General features: G+C 42.0%; 1 protein-coding gene across 3 annotated transcripts; it reads right to left on the bottom strand.

Moving 5' to 3' along the window:
* Positions 1-241: 241 nt before the first annotated feature.
* On the bottom strand, positions 242-18,279 carry traf7 (TNF receptor-associated factor 7). Of its 3 annotated transcripts, XM_040116036.1 has the most exons (23): positions 18,056-18,278; positions 17,527-17,593; positions 16,223-16,412; positions 15,987-16,044; positions 15,755-15,846; positions 15,369-15,485; positions 15,094-15,186; positions 14,206-14,239; positions 13,819-14,041; positions 13,547-13,681; positions 13,286-13,381; positions 12,983-13,104; positions 12,009-12,082; positions 11,785-11,833; positions 11,328-11,455; positions 11,018-11,100; positions 10,851-10,890; positions 10,617-10,733; positions 8,412-8,534; positions 5,067-5,186; positions 4,584-4,715; positions 3,620-3,739; positions 242-3,256 (listed from the first exon to the last, which is right to left on the bottom strand). In XM_040116036.1, exons 4-23 carry the CDS (start codon positions 16,036-16,038, stop codon positions 3,242-3,244), a joined length of 1,965 nt encoding a protein of 654 aa, XP_039971970.1. In that variant the 5' UTR covers positions 16,039-16,044; positions 16,223-16,412; positions 17,527-17,593; positions 18,056-18,278; the 3' UTR covers positions 242-3,241. The 3 variants fall into 3 exon arrangements, with proteins under 3 accessions (XP_039971970.1, XP_039971977.1, XP_039971961.1); XM_040116043.1 differs by lacking the exon at positions 17,527-17,593 and having other exon boundaries at positions 15,755-15,843; positions 18,056-18,279; XM_040116027.1 differs by lacking the exon at positions 17,527-17,593.
* Between the last annotated feature and the right edge of the window lie 3,488 nt (positions 18,280-21,767).

The following is a 21,767-nucleotide window of genomic DNA, read 5'->3' as shown; positions in this document are numbered from 1 at the left end:
AGGTGGTTGTATATGGGGGAGGTCAAAACCCGCCTCTGTTCAAGGACAGTCTTTGGCATTAAATGTGAACGACAAAGACCATTAGATGTGGTTGAAAGCTCCCGAAAAAGCCAGTAAATGGACTTTGAAGTTGTTGTTTTTTTTTCCACAGTAAAGAAGATAAACGGTTATGCTCAGTTTGCATGTGCTGTTTAGCGTACGAAGCAGCAGGTTTACCTGTTGAAATAAAACAGATCAACAGTTCTCAAAATGTCCGACAGTTTTATTGATCAATGATCAACTCAGGCTTACACGATGACAAGTATACAAGAATCACTGAAACTGTTACCAGTGAAGACACTTCCTCTCTTCACTTCCTCCACCTTTACTCACCAAGAGTACAGGAAGTAGTGGCCAGATATGTGCTGGAACGAATGAAAGCAAAATACTTCTGAACTTCTGTAAAAATCTAATTTAGCTGGAGTGTCAAAATTTGGTGTGGGTGTACATGATCTCATGACCTTAAAAACGACCCTCCCAGGGCATATTTAGACATTGTTCATTATTTCAACCCAATGTGGGTCCTCAAACATAATTCAGGAAAACAAGACTTCACTTTAGCTCAATGGCACTTTGCCCTTCGGGAGTTGTGAGGTTAATTACACCCAATCCAGCGCTTGCCTTCACTGAGAGTCCGCCAAGTGCTGCAGTCATAGATTATTAATCTGCGGTTGTGTTTATTCTAACCAGCTGAAGATAGAGCTCAGCGACAGAGGGAGGGGAGAAACGCATCATTGCAGTCTTTCCTAACTTTGCACCCACACATATGGCACTCATTGAAACACGCTCACATAAACACAACAACAGACACATACGTGTGCACCAACTGTCTCCTCCTCTCTGCCGGTCTCTCTGTTTCGTGGGCCAGCGGGAGTCGTTCTCAGGGGCACATGTCCAGGCCAACCGTTGAGTGGCTCTGAATACAGCTCTATCATGGCACTAATATAAAACTCAGTAAATCTATAGATCTGTTCTTCTCCTTAAAGTCTTCACTTATTACAAAGATTTTTTATAAAGGCTGGTTTCACAAAACCGAACTGGGCGACAACCGCAATGAACGCCAAGAGAGAAAATGTCTTATCGCACCTGCATCCATCCATGTTGATATGTGCACTTTTTTTGTCTGGAACGGAAATGAAGAGTTAAGAGACAAACACTCTTTCTTGGGACACTGTCTGCTAAGAGCTGGAGACATCTTTTTAATGCTCCTCAGCCAAAGCCATTATCAAAACACTAGCTGGTCTGGAAGTGAAGCAGACAATCCATTTCAAGCAGACTCTCAGGTACGAGGTATGAGGCCGAGGTCGCTCTCATGCCGATAGATCGCTTCAGTTGGTTCGGGCCAGTGGGAGAAAATGACACGTCCTTCCTTTTCAATTCTCCTGTTTCATGTTCACGCTGGCCGTTTACAAATGAACCAAGAAGTGTAAGAACGAAGTCACTCATTGGCCAGTTTTGGTGATGTCAATCCTGCCCCATCAGTGCTACATGGACCCACGAGGGGAAATCCAATTCTGGAGACTTACAGCAGGTCAAGCTGCACTGTCCTCTTACTTGTGTGTATATTTATGTTCCCCGGTGTCACAAAGAGCTCCGGAGGAAACAAGTGATGATAAAACTGATTAACTTGATGTTAATTAATGAAGTTTTTCATCTATCGGGGAAAATCCCACAATCATATGGTGAGCCATACATGTTGCCATGGTTACTATAGCCCGACTGATACTGGGTTTTCGAGCTAGATACTGATATGGATAATTGGGAGATTAAAAAAAAACCCAATATGGATACATCGGCCTGGTATTCATTTTTCAGGCATAAACAATATTGATACGGACCCCTTCGATTTGTTTTTCTAAAGAATTGTGACCATGCCTACTAAGCAGGAGAAAAATAAACTTGTCAGTGCTCTCTGGTGGACAAACTATGTAACAGCAATTAGCTAATATCAGCCTATACATGTGTCAGTGCTTAGAAGATCCCTTTCTTTACGGTTCACAATCAGAAGACCACTTTAACAGTAGTTTATCTTTTGAGTTCACATATTTACACTCCTGTGGAAGGTCTGACTTGCTTTCACACGACAAACCAACGGCACCAGAGTCCGCCTACTCCCTCCTTATCAGACGGTCCCTTTGGTCCACTGACGCTGATTCACCAGAACAAATGCACCAAACTAAATGGAAAAAATGCAGTAGTTTGTTTGAACCAAAACAGACAGGTTCGGTGTGAAATCACTAGAGTCTGAAAACAGATTTAGCCAAAGTCTTAGTGGATTCAGACTCAGGTTGGAGCTCAGAGTCAAATCCCGACATATATCAAGTTGGAATTCAGATGTTGTCACTGCGTTCATCTGTGGCCTTGACTATCACTGCTCAAATCACAGTAAACAGACCTTTGACCTCTGACCACCATATGGAAGCAAACGGGAAGAGATTTTCTGGGTAGGGCTCAATGAAGTACAACTCAAAAAAAGCAATGTTCACATAAGTTTTCTGCATAAAACTGACTGCTGCTACTTCATTTGTATAAAATAACCTAGTCCCAATTTTAATTACTTCTTTAAGGAATGACTTGTCTTTGTTTTGCTGCATTCTGGGATTTCTTCCAGGAGTGATTTGGCTTTTGAAAAGTCACATAACATAACATAACGTAACGTAAACATCTGGAGTGAGTTTGGTGTCAGTCCATGTTTGTGAAACCAGCCCTTACACTTATTTGAACAGTATACATTAGGCATCATCCGTACAGTTCTTAAATGGCAGGTGTATCTGTAGGAGGCTGGCAGGACCAGCTACACTTCGAAAAACTCTGACACCCATAATCCTCTCTGCTTCCCACTCTGATTACAGGAGTGCAGCGCCAATTCAATCACAGTTTTGGCGCAGTGCGTTGCTACCGTAAGGCAGCTTGTCTTCTTTTGCCCCATAATGCACTGGGTCGCTGAGGTCACTCAGTACCGTGACCTGGAGCCGAACCTCGATCCCGAGGATCGGGTCGACGTGTCGGAGTGTTTTTTTGACGTTTTAAAAGCAACACTTAGTAAAACAGTTCCGATGCAGCTCGATCGTGGAGTGGTGGTTATTATTGGTCTGCGGCCGTTAAATCACAATCAAAGAAACGGGTGTGGAGGAGGAAATCATGTGGAAAGATTAACGAGATGTGAAGTCAACTGGACTCAACTGCAGAGCAAGCTGTTCGTTTAGCATGTCCACACCTAGGACAGAGAGAGAAAGAGCAATTTGTTTAAAAAGAGCCAACAAACATTCATATATTAACTGCACATTAGGAAAGGAGAGTTCAGGATGGAAACATAATGACGTGTTCAGAATAGCGCTAAAAACAAAGTTTTTGGAACATGAGCTTCATTCATGTGTTATTTGATGTCCCATTTGAAAAATAACAACGGTTAAATGGATGGAAATTTGAACTCCAGAGATAAAGGATGCTGGATGGATAAAGGGGAAAACACTTTAATAATGAATGACAGAATCACAGACGGACAGTGAGCGTGCAGTAGGCACAGACACATACAGGTGTGCAGCAGGTGGAGCAGATGGCAGAGGATGATCTGTCGTACCTTGACGGTGCTGTCAACAGCTCCAGAGAAGAGGCGCCCCCTGGAAACGGCCAGAGCTGTTACGCTGCCCTGGTGTCTCAGCAGGGTCTGAGTACAGATCATGTTGTCCATGCTCCACACCTACAAAACACAAGCAAGATTTTAACTCCGGTTTTTTTAAGCAGGATATGCCAAAGTATTTTATACACAAACTTAACTTCTACTTTCTCCTCTGAAGATTTTGTTGATACAGTTTTCTCCATTATGGAAGTATTATACAGGCATAAATATCTGACTAACTCAGCCAAGACAATGGATTAGTGAAATGTCTCTTAATATGCACCATGCACCTGGTACAGTTACAGCGACCTGAAATTTTTTTTTTTTTTGGATTTATTTTGGGTGCTGTGATTCATGACATTGATGTTCAAACTTACAAGTTTCAAGAGTAAAAGGGATAGTTCAACATTTTGGGAATTTAGCTCATTTGCTTTGTTGCAGAGTTAGATGAGAAGATTGTCTTGTTTTTACACCTCCGTTAAATTAAAGAAATGATAAAAGATTTAAGAAATGAGGTATGAAATGATAAATCTGTGAGCTTTGGAGGTGCTGGCAGGTAGGTGGAAGCCATGGACGGAGGCAGGCTGGCGGTTTCCCTGTTTCCAGTCTTTGTGCTAGGCTAGGCTAACTGGCTGCTGGCTGCAGCTTATATATTTGCCGTACAGACATCAGAATGCTGTCGATCTTTTCATCTAACCCTCGGCAAGACAGCGAATAAGCAAAATTTCGGACTATTCTTTGAATGCTGTCGTTTTTGCTTAGAACAGATAATGTACATTAATAAAAATCATTATAACTCAGTGTTAGTTCCTGCAGTGTATTCCATCTTCACACACACACACACACACACACACACACACACACACACACACACACACACACACACACACACACACACACACACACACACACACTCCATCCTCACCCTGAGGGAACGGTCGTAGGAGGCGCTGAACACTTTGGTCTGGTCAGGGGTGGAGATGACAGCAAGAGCGTAAACTGTTCCCACGTGACCTGTAAGGGTCCGCACCTGCTCTTTAGACTCAATATCCCACACCTAGAGAGGAGAGAGATGCACCTTCATCATCATCATCATCATCATCATCATCATCTTCATCCTCACAACACTACCGCCACAGGGGTTTGGCTAGTATTTTACCACTGCCTTTATGGTGGATTACCCTGATCTGAATATAAACTGGATGCTGAGAGGAAAAAAAAAAAAAAATTGTGAAAAAAAATCCAACAACTAAATTCAAATAATGACCTGATGCCTTGAAAGACAGGGTGAGATATTTTCTAGTTTTCTCATTAGGCAGTTGAGATTTGAAGAAAAGTTAAATAATGATAAAAAACAATTAAAAAGTCTATGTGTATGTGCAAGAGTGTGTGTGTGTATCTCCCGTACGTGGATGAGATTTTCATAAGTGCCACAGACGATGTGGTGGTTGGTGACAGCGATGGAGTAGACACTGCCTCCGCTGGTCTGTAGGACGTGGACACACTCCAGAGAGCGGATGTCCCAGATCTGACAGAAAGAGGGAGTCAGAGAGGGTGGTGGGTAAATAAAACAGACTTTAGAGGTGAAAGAGGAGGATGGTGAAAATGATGGGATGGTGAGCGAGTGTCCGGGAAAGGGGTAGATAAACACACATATTATCACCTCACAAAGTTGTTATGGTGAACTGCCACCTGACAAAGTCTTAATCAATCTCTCGTTAGCTCTGTTTTCGGTCTCCACCAGCTCCTGAGAAAAATAGCTGGCTCTCTGTTCGCTAAAAGCTCCACTATATTCACCATGTTTATGGCTGGGCAGTTTTAGAGCTTTTCCACTGAAAACAGCTCCCTGCTGGGGCCAGGAACTACACTATGAGAGCGATGAGAATGAACTAGAACAGTAAAAACATTAACACACGATTATAATTCTCTGTGGGTATGTGACTAAAAGTGTCCCCTTTTAATATTATACACAGTCATTTGACCCCACCCATTATACCAACTTTAATCAATTTAACATGAGACAATTATGATAGGCAATCCATGCCTTTAATTGTTTGTCAAATAAACAAACCAAATATTACTGGTTGCAGATTCATTAACATATTTAGCGTCAATATTAGTATTATATTGACGATATATAGGTCAAATTCATCAAAAGAATAATCAATAACAAATCTAACTGGACAGGGTAATCTCTAACTACATAAAGTCATGTATGTATTTTGATTAGAATTAACTTTTTGGTAGGACGACACTGTCTCCTCTGTTTGTTTTGGTTTTGTTTTTTGCCAGAGCTCTCCAAAACAGGAGCCCACTGCATGTTCGTTGCAGGGCTATCGTTGGTCTAAACATGGTACACAGTTACATAGAATGAAAATGTAACATCTTGGTTTCAAATTCAGCCTACACGCTTCGTCACAAAGCACCTTCCTTTCTCTTTGCCCCATCCTTCCCGTCTCTCTATATTTGTACTGTCCAATAAGGCCAAAATACCAACAGAATACAGGAGCTGCTATTTAACAGTGACAACTACTTTTTATGCAGTATATTAGTATTCAAACACTGGTCCAACTAAAAATACAAAGAAGTGCGTTTCTTGGATTTAAAAAAAAAGAAAGAAAAAAAGACAAAAAATCAGTGCAAAAATAATTTTCCATTTAAACACTGACTAAACTATATTCAGGGACTAAACAGTCTTCAAGGAACTTTGTAGCTGCTCTGTGTCAGAGTTACATAATTGCTAAAAGGTTCAAAGGGATGTTTTTCACTGGATATTGGCAACATTCATCACAGCAATTTCTATGGCAAAAAGGATGTCTCTAGGTAGGTTCTGGGTAGACACTAACTGCTCTGCTTATTGGCATCATAAAAAGAGAGTACGGTCTCCTTTGTCTTTGCTTTCATCTCCCTTTCTTCATTCTTCATTCTTCCACAGACATCCCCCATTCCCCCAACCGGTCCCTCTCTCTTTGCTCTTTTTTCTGTTCCTCCCTTAATCTCTCTACAGCGTCCCTGAGGTATTCATTAGTGACCAACTCCAGCAAGACACGCGCACGCACTTGTACACACACGCACAGAGATGCACATACAGACACACACAGTACTTTCAACAATGTGGCAGTGAAGGAAGATGACAATCAGACAGACACACAAAGTCGTTTTTATATAGAGAATACAGAAACCAATTACTGGCCACAATATATCGAAATGACTTTAACCGCACGCACGCACGGACGCGCACACACACACACACACACACACACACACACACACACACACACACACACACACACACACACACACACACAGACAAGCAGTCCACAGTCACTGCGACAGTTTCTGTACTCCAGCTAATTAACACCCAGTGTGCTCAACAGTGACAACAACAGGAGCACGCTGATGCACATATCAGCTACACATAGTAACAAGCAGGCTAACACACACAGCAGAGTACGTATTTAAATGTATTTAGTGTTTTATCTGTGCTAATTATTCCCATAAATAATGTGAAGCTGTGTGTTTGGTTGCTTAACAACAGCCAACTTCCACTCGCCCTGCCAAACGCAACACTTTCAAGTCTTCATTCTGCTGCACCTCCTGAAAAAACAAGAACTTGATTAACTAAATCTGAGTAGAACATTTCAGATCACTCATTTTGTCTCATCAAAAATATTCTTTGCAGGCCTTTTATTTAATTGACTGTTAAGCCCCACCCTCCTTAGTTACTGTTGCTCTGCCTGTCAAGCTTTCCATTTTAGCACAACACATTTTCAGTTTACAATAACATTGCAACAGCAGCTTCTCCTTTCTAGTCGACAACTGTGGATTTTAATGGCTGACATCGGCTTTCTATTGTTTACAGATGATTAATTTTAAAACAATAAGCCTGCAAAAGGGTCTTAAAATGCACTTGTTGGCTGAATGCATGTTACAATACTACGACACCGAGGCTATAAAGCTGACAACAGTGCGCAGTTAATGATCCATGTAGAAGACATGAAAAACAGAGAAATAGCACCGTTCTTGTAATGCAGCGTAGAGCTAGTTAGTCCTGGTATTATGGTACAACATTATTAATTAAAATGTAATTAAAGTGTCATTAATTCTAACATAACCTGGTTCTGGACAAGCAACTCAGCGGTTAGATTTATGCTTGAATGTTTGGTTTTCAAACACTATGCTTCACCTTTACACGAGAAAAGGATTTGAGGATGAGGAGTAATAATAAGTATGGCAATATAACGCTATTTCATGCAAGCTTGGCTGGAGTTGCCAGAAGGCAACCTTCCCCGAAACCAAATAAAGATCAGGTCAGAGCAGCTGTTGTTACTTTGAACTCTGTCATACTAGCACCTTGGCTCCTGCAGGGTGGATGTCCCAGTCCTGAACAGGTGTTTTTTTTTAACATAACCTGTAACCCCGCAGAGTAATATGGTTAACTTATGACACGCCCCTGGCCTTTGGTTATAACGCTAGCTTACTACTGTGTGTAGTAACATAAGGCATGCTAACATTTGAGGCTTGATCTGATGCTAATAAGTTTAATCCTCACTGTTTTCCTCCTGTTGGTTTTGTAAAGCCTAAAAACAGCTACAACAACATGCACACTGTTTAAACGTGGAAAAATCTAAGGCTTGGCAAGCCTTCTGTGCCTAGTTATGGTTGCTAAGCTACAACTGGACAATCAAAACATGAATTTGAAATGTGTGTATCTGTGTGTACACCACCTACATCTCCCCTGCCCTCCACTTACCTTGATGGTCTGATATGAGCCGCTGTACAGGTGGTTCTGGGAGGCCACCAGTGCTCTAACCCAGTGATTCAGACCAGTCAGCTCCTTCTTCAGCTTCAACTCTGTACCCACGATGTCCCACACCTACACACACAAAAATAAAGTTTCGATGAAACTGATGCTACAGGAAAAACAAACTTTACTGACTTCAAATTATGCAAGAGAATACCCTTAAGAATGACAAACTTCATTAGCAAATGACAGCTGTAGTTTTGGGGACTTCAATCACAAAAGTTCCTATTACAAAGGTTTTCTGTAGAACTGCTCACTAAAAGCAATACTCTACCAATGTGCTTTTCACTACCCTTTAAATACTCTACGATGACTTAAACTGAGTCATCACTGTCAACAAACTACAACATAAACTGATATGAGAAGTTGCTTTTTAACTATTACACAGTCATGGAAGTGCACGCACACACACACGCACACGCACACACACACACGCACACACACACACACGCACACGCACAACCACACACACAACCACACACACACACAACATGGAGCTGAGCTGGGGCGGGTACACAGTGGTGAAATCAGTTAAGTGCATGATGTCACCGAGCTGAAATAGAGAACAGCTGGGAGACTGGAGGAGGAGGTAGAGTCGAGATGGGCGAGAAAGGAAAGTCCCTGTGTAAGAGCACTGACATCACACACATTACACACACAGCACCACGATTATCCCCTTCCTTTCTCTCGCTCACCTGTAACCATGGTAACAAAGACAAGGCTACAGCTATCACTCCTTGCTGTTTTCCCCTCTTCACTGTGACACATTTTTACACTCATCCTCTGAGTAAAAACTAATTCTGCAGGTCACTGCTGACTAACTAGTTATACTATTTACATCAAAAGGTCACTTAAAAACAGATTTCCTGGAAAGCTTACATAATTTAACTGACTTTTATCTATTTTTCAAATCTTGTCGTAACTTTTTTGCCAATCTAGACTCTACTGAAACCCCTTCAGCCAAAATACCAATTGATATTTTGGCTGCTATTGACTGACCAATGCTCTGCACTTTTACTGCTTGATCTCAGTGCAGCATTTGATAAGGGTGATCATGGCCTGTTATCACACCACCTCCATTATCATACAAGCATCTATGGTTCAGCTTTGGCATGGTTTCATTAAGGTCTCTAACAGAACTTATCGTGTACTTCATGACAATAGCCTGTCTGACTCTGCATATTTAACTCTGGTGTACCTCAAGGCTCCATCTTAGGTCCTCTTCTCGCTTTTGCACGTACATATTACAATAAGGTGGTCTTATTCGTAATCTCCGGTCCATTTTCCTTTTGCTATGCTAATGATACACATTTATTCAGTAAATCCATCAGTCTCTCAAATCTTCATGCTTACCTGTCTGAAATTAAAAAGTAAAGTAAAAGTAAAACCACCATCTCTGGATCTCGATGGCTCTGATTTCTCAGTGAACGAAGTTGAAAGTTCTGATGCTTTTGAGCTGCCCTAGTTACTCGACTCCCAAATTAAGTCCACTGTCAAAAACTGCTTTTCACTGCCTGTGTAACATAGCCAGAATCCATCCATTTCTCCATTTACCAAATAGTGAGGTTTTGTTCCATGGATTAATCTCTCTCACAAACACACTAGAGCTGATTTTAAAGTACTCATCGTGACCTATAAAGCACTACAATCGCTAGCACCTCTACGATGTTATTTCCCCATATACATCAGGTTCTGATTACTCATCTGTCCCCAAAATACACAAAAATTAAGCTGGCTTCAGAGTTTTTTTAAATATTGTGGTGCAAATTGTATGTGAACAGCCAGGATCAAAACTCACCTGTCCTCTATGTCTGTTCATGTATAACTTACGATAACCAGTTGGTTAGTCCAACACACGTGTTTGTTTTAATCCTGTCTTTGCACTTTGTTCATTTTACTGCCATAGTTTCCAATGTTTTATCTGTACGTATTTTTATTTGTTGTCTTTTTGTCTGTTGTTCTTTATGTCACTTCTTCCATAGTTCTTCTGTTGTTTGCATTGCTGTATAGGGTGTAGAGACATTTTCATGATGATAACTGCACTTTAAATAAACCTTGACAAGTGGGAAATAAAGTGATGCCTGTGCAGAAAGCTTTAAAAATGATGAAACAACACAACATGCACTGGATGATACATCACGAACATAACCATACCTTAATGGCCTTGAGGGAGCCGCTGAACAACATGTTGTGGGAGGAGACCAGGGTACATACAGGGTTGTCATGGGCACGGATAGTATTGACTTTCTGCAGGGTCTGGATGTCCCACACCTACGCAAGATGCACAGCAGCAAGACAACAAAAAGACAGAGTCAAAAATTTTGAAAACAATTCAGCTGTGCAAGTTTTCCCCTAAAAAGAGGAGGCAGAGAAGTGAATGTTACTTACGATGATTGTGCAGTCTGCAGAGCCACTGTATAGCCTGTTTCTATGGAGACAAAAAACATATAGCTGAGTCATGCTTTGAAGAAAGGCTGGACATTCCCAGATGACATGAATCTTGTGATCACAGTGTGTGTGTGTGTGTGTTTAGGTGCATGTGTGCATTTTATTACCCCTGGATACACAGAGCTAGTACGATGCCATCATGACCTTCAAGGGTTTTCTGACACTTGTAGGTGGTGCAGGTATCCCATACCTGAGGGGAAAGGAGGACATTCATACAGCAGGACAAAGGAAAGGAGGAAATTCATTTAGGCTGCAACCTGAAGCTACCCCCCCCCAAAGTCTAGTTTGGTTTGAAGGCCCTCTGCTGCGTCAAAAGTGATAATGAAACAAGCGTCATGAAACAATCAAGAAAAGTGTGTCTCTGGCAGTCTAAACATGGCATGGTTCATTTCCTTTGAGTTTGTGCGTTTTTGTTACCTTGATAGTCTTATCTGACGATCCCGAGAAGAGCAGGTCTCCAGTGGAGTAGACACAGAGACACCAGACGGGACCCTGGTGGCCAACAAATGTCCCCTTACACTTGAAGATCTGCTGGGGGTCGTACGCTACACACAGGCACAAAGATGGGAATGACTGGATATGCATTTTTCAATTAAAACTACACAAGAGAGGCGTATATAAAGTAAAAGAAGAGGGAAAGGGGTAGACAGACCAAGGTTGGTAAAGGAAGGTGAGTGGGAGTGAGGGACAGGAAGGAAGAAGGAACAGCCAGAGAGGGCAGTCAGAGCTACAATTTGCATTTCAAATCAGCACAACTATAATGACAAAATCATTCAAAATTCGACAGGGTCCAGTTCTTGGCAAGGGTTTACCAAATGCCTTCCTTTACTGAGAGAGGTGAAGAGTTAGGGAGGACAGACAGGCAGATACTTACAGCCCAGGATTCCCATGTTGAGCCTGGCGTTGATGTGGGACAACTCATCCTGCAGAGACACAGAAAATGAATATTAAGTAGTTTGTAAGTAGACTAATTTAAAAATCAAGCACTGCTCATTCACACATATCTGCAAACTCCAGTCCTTTTGTTCTGTCTTCCAAATTCACCTTCTATTGTCACATGTTTTTCTCTGTATCTCTGAAAAGTGCACACACACTTACATTAAGCATGGAGGCATCTCTGCGAAATTCCATCAGGTCCTCGCTCAGTTTACTCTGGTTCTCATCCAGCACATCTGAAATACACACACAGGCACAATGACTTTGAGAAACAAAAGAACAGGTTATAAAGGATGCACCGATTGAAAAAGGATGCACCTTTTTCTCCCCCAATACCAATCCCCATACCTAGACTAAGAGTATCATATACTGTATACCGACTCAATATTAGTGCTCTTTTTGTTTTTCAAATGCAAAATCTCAAAACATCTCTCAAATGGACTGAGGTATTTGTGAGCTAATGTAAGGCTGTAACTACAGGTCACTTCAAAACCATAAGTAAACATGTTTACACACCAACATGCCTTGTAGGCTCGGGAAAATTTTATCTAAAAAAGTGTTTAGATAAAACCCTTTTTTAGAACGCCACTGGCATGTTCTGATGCCACATCAGAACACGCCATTGTTCTGATGCCATTGTTCATCAGAAAAAGGCCATTTTCTGAAAATAGGTTAGTTATTACTTTTTTTACCTGTCCCTTTTATTCAGTATCTCTCTTGTTGTTAGTATGAGGGCACAGTCAGGTCTAGTTAACTTGGCTGAAATGAACTATGAGTCCTTGTGACTTTCATTCACAAATCATGCTTTGTTTGATATTTCAGCAATGAGAACCCAAAGAAAAAACATATAAAAACAGTAAAACAGGAGAAAAATTACGATATGTAACCAATTAAAATGAGCATCAGGCATCACAGCACCTGTTCCTTGACAGCTACCTTTGTAGTGAGCAAGATACTAATAGTTCTCCTATTCCACCAACCTGTTCAGTGGAGCTGAACGTTCTAATTCAAATGTGTAAACATGCAAATAACTTCCGTAAATGTTGCAAAGAAGAATCTAATATTAGTCCTGGCTTGTTTGACTGAATAAGCAAGTAAAATGAAGAACTACTTTGTCTTTGTCTACTGAATCTTACCAAATCTGAGCTCCAGGCTCTTCTCTAGCTGATCTAATTTCTCTGATAGTTTGCCCAACATGGAGCGCAGGAAGGCAATATCTTGGTCCTTCTGGGCCAGAGTCAGCTGCATCTCGTGGAACCTAACAGGGTCAAAGGTCAGAGATCACATACATATAGATCAGAGAAAATAACAAGCTCATTTTATTGAAGTGCTGAATAATTGTTTAACAGACAGAAAGGATCCAGTTAAACAAACGATTGGATATTTGAACACTTAGCTCTTGCATTTGATTTACAATCAGTAGCTTCAGGTCCGCTCACCTGTCATCAGTCTGCTGCAGAAACTCCTTCAGCCCCTCAAATTTACACACTTCCAGGTGGGTTTCATAGGTGTCTTGGTTACCGATGAACGTACAGCTGTCGTGGAGGAGAAGAGAGGCAGATTAGTGGAAGGTAGATGTGGGGATTGCAAATGGGCAAGAGGTGGAATACAAAAAACTAGTTCTATTACACCTTATACAAGTATACTGTATAAGAAATCGAGGAATATTAACTTTAACGTGTGTGTTTTTTAGGACTCACCCATATTTGGAGTGCGGACATTTGATGTGCTCACATTCTTTGAGGTGAGCTTCCAGGTTCATGGTGAGCAGCGGGGGGCATGAGGGGTTGTTGGGGCAGCGAACTGGCCTGTAGTCACAACTGGCCTCATGTTCTCTGTTGAGATACAGAGAGTTTGCATGAAAAAAAGTCAGTAACAACATTGCAATTCGTTGCTGTTTTACAGTAAATCATATTACATTCAAAGGAAAAGCAGTGGAAATCAAAAATCCTATCAAATCTTTAGTCCTTACTTCCGTGTGGACAGTTTGATAGTGAACGGGCAGCCCAGTGGGTCCACCTCATACGCTCCAGGCTTCCCGGCCACTGTGGCATTGGAGGCTGTAGCCCCTCCTGCACCACTGGCTGTGGCCCTGCAGCCGTATTTACAGTGGATGAACAGCTCTCCTATCTGCTCAGCTACGGCGATGTTGTTCACCACAACCGTGAGCTTAGCCGCGTCCACTGGGCACTTGTCTGTGAGAAGTACAAACACGAAGGTAAGGTTATAATAAAAACGACTTTGAACTACAGTCCTAGCTATGGAACATTTGGATGAAATATAGCCATAATCAATGTTATTATTTGACAAGTAAAATGACATAGGGCAATTACTCTCACCAGCACACTTTAAGCCTCACCTGAAGTCAGGGCACAACGTCTGCAGAAGGTGTGCTGAGGATGGAAGGAGAAATAGGTGCGGTGAAATTTTATGAATCCAGAGTTTTCTTGTTCTTACTTGTTTTCTTGCTCATCCCCCTTACATTACTACTGCTACACCTGTCAAGCTTTGCATTCTCATTCAGCACATGTGCAGTTTATAACGATAACAGTTTTGCAGATTTACCACTCGAAATTCTAAATAATGTTCAAAACAAGGGGTCCTTGATATCAGACTTTGCTGGAGTGTAAACTTCCCCAAATCCAATAAAGAGCAGGACATTGCTCGTAAAGTTAACCTAAACTCTGATGTTTGAGGACGGACTTCCACACAGTGGGGAAATACTACACTGTGGATGTGTTATTCATGATTAGGTTTTTTTTAAAAATGTAACCTGTAACCCCACAAAATAATGTAGTTTGAAGTTGCCCTGGCCTTGGAAGTAACAATGAGTTGCTACTGTAGGTAGTAAGCCACTTAGCTGGACAAGCTAATGTTTGTAGCTTAAGTTATAGCTGACAAACGAACACAGTTTAATCCATTACTTGCATTTTTGCTCTTGTAGTTTTGGTTTTGGAGTGGGTGGGTAAAAAAAAAAGCCCCCTGCATACCATTTCCACTTGTAAAAGATATCTGAGCTTGACAGTACTGCCGAGCTTTGTTAAGGTTGCTAAGCTAAGTCACGATTCAGGGAGCGGTTTAGGAAATTGTCAATTACAATTGCTTAAGCTTCATCATCCAACACGCTCCTTAAAGGAAAATGCACACATGTATGTGCTTATGATTCAATAAAAAAAACTTCTTCAAGCTTTTTACAGATAGATGGTCAGATGGAGGAAAGGGTGTAGAAGGACATAATTTAACTTACCCCACATGTGGTGATGACAGGGTCCTTGAAGACATTACAGCAGAGTTGGCAGCACAGTTTTACTGATGGCTGTTCAGCAAACACCTGCGGTTCCTGCACACAAACACAAATCTGTTAATTTGCCTAGTCTTCAGTGTGGTTTCAGTTCCAAAACTATATTGTAATATTGTCTATGTACGTATGCATGTATTCATGAATGTGGTTGTGAGCATATGTTTATGTTTGCAGTCATATATGTGGTACTGTATACGGCATGTTTATGCTGGGCATGATACCGTATCCTCCTCTTCTTCGTGCAGAGAGAAAGTGGAGCGCAGAGACATGTTGGACTCGGAATGGAGAGATCGGACTGAAATGGCCGAATCAGACCTCCGAGGAGTACCAATGGGAGGCTGAGGTGACACGAGGAGGCAGTGGAAAGAAGATGTTATAGCCTATTCATACATTGATAGTACAATAGTACATTCAGATGTGTGGGATCTTGTGCACAAGTTGCACAATAGAAATACATTCCTGGTGGGTTTTTTTTCTTTTTTTCTTTTTAACCACCAGGCTGATTTAAAATTATTGGCTTTGGGTAACTATTATAAATGTTTATGAGTTTTCAAATTTATTAGGTTGGACTGTAAAAACATAAAATGTAAAAGGTTTGTGTATGTACCATTCCATCGTCATCATCCCGGGGGGAGTAGGTTAGGGTGCTGGAGGAGGAGGGAGTTCTTCTATGCTGCTTGTAGGTGCTGGACCCTTCTGCTGAAAACATATAAAGGCAGGTTCACAAGAAAGAATGCCAGAATCATGTAGTACTCGAGCATTTATCGAGCAAAAAAGAGAAACAGAAATGCAGCAGAAGAAGAAGCATTTAGAAACGAGAAGACTGTTAAGTGTATCACCTTTAGCTCCGGCAGCCACGGCTGAGAAGGTAGGGCCAAACGAGGCCTCCATCCTGCTCTGCAGTGAATAAAGGAGGGGCGGGCACATAGATGGATCATCAAAGAAACAGTATGGAGTTAAACTATCAATTATTTTAAACAAAGAAAGTAACTACAATAGGAACACATCACACAAGACAAGCATAGTCGGGATATTTAATTAAAATCCCTCTTCATGCCACACTAGTGTCTCTCACCCCGCTGCTGGAGTCTGCTGGGGGGGGGTGGAAGGGCTGCTGGGGATGACTGCTGTGGTGGCTGCTGCTGCTGCTGCTGCTGCTGCTGCTGCTCCGGAATATTGGTTGTAGCGAGACGTCTTAACACTGCTCATAACCCAAAGCACACACGTGCACGAGGAAACACTAGCAGCTAGCTGGACTGCTTGGCCTGGGAGGAGGACAACAGTGGGTGCAGAGAGGTGAAAGGAATGAAGGGCACTAGTGAGGAAAACCGTGGGAGAGAGATGTTGTGACACAAACTAATTATAACACTGCTGATTTTTGTCCGAGCAAACAACGGCACTGACTGAAAACAGCACAATATAGCAATATATAATGCTAGCCATAAACTGGCTTTATGTTTTAACAGAGACAGACAGAGAAACACACACACCCACACTAGCCCAAGAATTCTTGGCAAAGACTAGAGGCTACAATACAGCTTAAAGCCACCAAAGATGAGAGGCAATGCAGTGAAAAAATAAGTGCATCATGGAGCATGTGCATTTGAGTTACTGCTGTTGAATGAAGGTTTGGCCTACTTTAATGGCTTCAGGCACAACAACACAATCACACATAACTATTCCTCAGAAATCGTTACAGTATAGAAGACTGTTTTATGGTTTAGTTTCTCATCTGGATTTTTTTTAATAGTTTGTACAAGTTTTAAACTAAGTGTCCATGCTTTCAGGTATTCAGATACAGATGACGTATAAAAATTGGTACTGGGAGGGAAAAAGCTTGGTTGGGGCACCTCTATTATATGCAAACCAAATACTAGCAAAACTCAAGGCACAATTTTAGTCAGCAGCAACAACTAAATACGGGAAGTTCAAAATTACAGAATTTACAGAAATTACTGGTACTCATTTTTAATCCTACATTGTAAAAATGTACATATACTGTACATGCACTGCACAGCAATGCACTGATGTTTTTTGCTTCCTTACAGAAGTTAGTGATACTCCAGAGATGTACACAAAGCTGAAAAAGCAGGAAAAACACACAACAGCTGTCTGACTGAAGGCAGCACTGATCCCAATTTATCAATTCTTCAGTGTGGGAACCTGTTAAAAGTGAACAACATCTGCAAAAGCCTCAAACACACGGGAAGCCTGAGAGGCAGAGAGGGAGGGAGCAACACAGAGAGAGTGAAGAGGGAGAAGTACCAACTAAAAACCAGTGACCCGGACAACTAGACACTGATGTAAACAGAAAGGTATGCGGACTGTCAGCTCATATGGTAACAGGCTGCAGAATCTGCCTGTGAAGCTATCCAGGACCTCTGATCCGCTCCAACCAGCGTCACTGTCTCTTTTCACAAGCCAGGAGATTCCCGTAAAGAGGAGCCTCGACACAGGGAAGGGGGGCGGAACACACACACACACACACACACACACACACACACACACACACACACACACACACACACACACACACACAGAGAGAGAGAGAGAGAGAGAGAGAGAGAGAGAGAGGACCGAAGTTGAATACTGACAGCTAGGTGGCTAAATATTCAAACATACGAAATATGACAGTTTTACGCGTGTTAGCAGCTGTCAACGACAGGTTACAACGCAGTTTCATATCAACCCACATCTTCTTACCAAACATTTAAAACTGCGATAACTAGCAAGCTAAAGTGGCTTGTTTGCTAGCTTAAGTTAGCTAATGTTACATGTTCTATTAGCAATCACTGCCACTGTCGGTCTTTGGCAAACTATGCTAGCCGCCAGCCGGAAGTCCACGTTATTTTGTAGTCAGTAAGACAACAGTGTTTAAAAATCGACTGTTTTCAGTTTGTGAACTTACCATTATTTCTTGCGACAGCGCAGCTCGAAGACTGCAGACGAATTCCTAAATCTTCTCCTCTCTCTGCCTCTGCCTCTGCCTCTGCCTCTGCCTCACATACACACAGCTCGATTGCCGCAGTGTGTGGTGGGACATGTAGTAAAAGCGTACCGCTTTCCCTTGCCGAAAACCCACTTCTCCGCTGTTGGACTGCGCTACCCACAATCCACTTCGCGGAACTGCCATTGGACTCGATGCTGTCAGTAAATTCCGCAAACCAACTGCAAGGCGCACAGTACCCTAATATATCCACGTTCTCCCCGGTTCCGCGTCGTTATTGGCTCTGGCCGTGACCGAGCCATCATGCGACGGCCGCCATCACGTTTGGCGAACGCACGTGCACAGTGGTGTGATCTGATGTAGAGAGGTGCTGGCCAACGGCGCAGAGAAACTGTGAAATACTGTACCCCGCAGCTGCGTGCATGGATGAAACACAGCACTATCAGCGGCAGTACCAAGAGACAAAGGGGAATCATAAGGATTGATGGCACGGAACGTTTCTGCATAGGAAGGCGATAGTAATAACACAGTGCACTACGTATACCGCCCATTCTGTCACTTATGTTGCCATTTTGATTGAAAATGTTAAAGGGCCCACCTTTTCCCTCATGGTAAAACACCACACAAGGACTATATACGCATAGAGATTACGCTGTATAGGATTACCGTATGCACAATTGCACATTGTAAATGATATGAATTTACAATAGAGTAGACAATACACGCACAGCCTACTTCAACAACACAGGACAAATCAAAACTTGAACTGAAGGAGCCAGAGTTTGCATGTTATAATCCTTCATGTTTGGATATCTAGTGCAAATGAGTGGGAAACTGTATAATGCAGGTTCAGAGGACTAATGAAGGGGAGAAGAGATTGATGGGAGGGAAGATTTTTGTGTGTTCACGGGGACTGAGCTGAGCCGAACTGTCTGCGTGTTCATGTAGCAGGCTTCGGCCTTCCATCCAGTAGGAAAAGCTGTGTGTGACCCCACTTCTTCAGGTCATGAACGATGCTCTCTGTCCTGAGACACCAGCGTTGAAATCTTTCATCAGGATTCAGTGTCAGTTCTAATGATTTTAAGGCTTTGCTGTCAAATATTTTGACTGTGGTACACACCAATGCAGTAGAGAGAGATTAGGCCACTTTTAATGTGTTTGGTAGAATTGTTGCTCTTGATGTATCTACCGTGTCTCGCTTTCTGTCGGGTATTTACCCTTTTGGTAAATCCTTGTCGTGCAACTCTTTTCCAGTACAGGAGATGTGTCGTGTGATGTGCTTTAATTTTTGTGGACTTGCATTGAAGCCCACTCTACAACAAGAAACTGTTAGATCCTTCCACATCAGAGAGGGACAATATTATACTAATGCCAAATTCTAACAGGGAAAATACTGTTGGTCACATGTAAATACTATGACATTTTTACTCACTGTTGAGTACCCCAGACTGGCCATATAAACATGTTACTCATATGTTTAAGGGAAACTTGAACTCTGTGGGATTCACATCTCCCTTAGTATTTAGAATAATGTGTTATTTTATTATTTGTTGACATCTCCACACCCTTGACCTCTAGATAAATTCACTGCACTTATTGCACTTAGCAGATGAAGTCATTCTGTTTTGAATGACTACCTCATACTGTAAATTTTCTGTGGGGGTGGTGGTTTGTCACGTTAAGACACATTTATTTCTGATGTGCAGCTTTGACAAAACCCACTTAACTGAGAGCAAATTTTGCAAGATACAACAAAAAATAATATTTATTTAAAATCCCACAATGATATCAGTAAATGATATCAGTATATTAAAAGAAAAGTGTGTGAACGTGTATGTGTGTGTGTATGTGTGTGTGTGTGTGTGTGTGTGCGCGCGCGCGAGCCCGCGCGCAAGTATCTAGGTTGTCAATTAGAATAAACTGCCAAAAAGGATCCAGATAACTCCTTATATTAGGTGAAAGTATATAAACAGTAAACGATAGCTTTTTTAATGACACCTTGTTTTCACCAGAAGAGGGCGCTGCTTGTCCAGATGTAGTTAGGGCATTGGGCTAAAACCCCCTCTTTATGAAAAAAAGTGGCTGAGAGACAAGAGTATAATAATGACACAAAGACAGAATTTTTAATTCATAGCCGCTTAAAAGTTAACAATGCATTAACTGTTACCACAACCAACAGATCATGTAATAGGACCAGGCATTTCACAGCAGACATTTTGACATGTAAGAGTTGGAAAAGCAGAGGTGTAAATAATCAAATGAACGATGGCTGAATTCCATTTAGCTTCATGAGCTGCAGGGTCCTGGTATTATTCATGCTCGCTCCCTGCCACACTGTCATGGCTCACTGGGACCATAATGTCACTGTACTAGTCTATGACAAGTCAAAATACAGTATCTGCTGGGGAAAAGACCCATGTAAACATGAATCATAGTTAAAGGCCCTGCGCATCCATAGTAAACCAGGTGATTTGAATTTTTTTATTTATTTATTTGTCATTTTTGCCTTATTTTGTAGTTAACAGTGAAGAGGCAGACAGGAAACATGAGGATGTGTGATGCAAAAGTTGCTCAGTAACCACAAGGCACCTATGTTAGAGGGCTCTTCGGAGGTTGAGGTCTTTTTCCTCTCCAGAATCCCTTGAAGCGAACATTAGTGTAGTGGAGCCATATCTGTTTGAGTCGTTGGATCCAGACCCAGTTACGCCAAAAGCCAGATCTCTCGGAGCTGAGCATGTAGTTAGAATAGCTCTCTCTGAAAAATGCCCATTGCAAACGTAAATAGCAGTGTGTAGCTATCGAGGGCCCTGCTGCCATCTGCAACCACTGCCGAGCCACATGAGGGTCTGAGGGGAAAGACTGCATTTTGGTGGTGCTGCTACAGCAGTCACAAGCACAAGTCTGACCCACTGCACCGAAACGGAAAAATACTAACTAGAGGGTTGGCATAACGTAGCGTAAACTCCTGTGAATGATGAGTCTGGATCGGTGTATATTTGAAAATGAGCGCAGTTTCACAGACTCCCACTCCAGGACGGGTGCTGGGGGAGGCGGACCGCCCCCCTCTGATTAGAGGGCGTTAACTTACTTTAAAAAAAAAAAAATCAATTCACAATGTGAAGCAGTCCCAAACGGTTGACTCTATCTCGCATTGGCCTTGAAATGTTCAGGATGATTTAAAACAGTAGATGGCGTGTTGAGCCTTTTTCGTTTTCAATAAATCGCAGATTTGTATAATTTAAATAAGAAATGTCAACATCAACACCAACATTGATGTGTTTCGTCAAAGCACAGTCACATCATTTAGTTTACAGCTCCACACACACACGTTTAAGTCTGCAGTACCTCTCTAAACCTCCTGTCAGGACTGCGTGGATGTGACTGTGCCTGTTGAGGTGGAACAAATTACACCCCACACCTCATTCTTGTTAGTGTGTGGAGTCCTTCCTCAAGTAATGCACGGCATTGATCAGCCTGAGCAGAGGTCTAATCAAACAGAATGACTGAAAACACCATTAGGGGCGTGTAGGGTGTGCAATACATAAATTGACACGGACAGTATACACGTGTATACACACTGAGGTACAAATGGTTTAACAAAAAATCAATGGTGGAAGAAGTACTCAGATCCTCTACTTAGGTAAAAGTATCAATGCATGAATCTACAAATACT

Source organism: Xiphias gladius, chromosome 3 (assembly GCF_016859285.1).
Source record: "Xiphias gladius isolate SHS-SW01 ecotype Sanya breed wild chromosome 3, ASM1685928v1, whole genome shotgun sequence".
In the NCBI taxonomy this organism is placed as follows: Eukaryota; Metazoa; Chordata; class Actinopteri; order Istiophoriformes; family Xiphiidae; genus Xiphias; species Xiphias gladius.
Note: the sequence above shows the minus strand (reverse complement) of the source record. Positions and strands in the feature narration are given on the sequence as shown.

What these genes read in the sequence shown, in the direction of transcription:
- traf7 (XM_040116036.1), bottom strand. Translation starts at nt 16,038, where the DNA reads ATGGAGGCCTCGTTTGGCCCTACCTTCTCAGCCGTGGCTGCCGGAGCT. An exon ending in CTGCAGCAGACTGATGACAG is followed by an intron (nt 13,105 to 13,285) that starts GTGAGCGGACCT and finishes TGACCCTGTTAG; the next exon opens with GTTCCACGAGATGCAGCTGA. An exon ending in CTGCAGACTGCACAATCATC is followed by an intron (nt 10,734 to 10,850) that starts GTAAGTAACATT and finishes CATCTTGCGTAG; the next exon opens with GTGTGGGACATCCAGACCCT.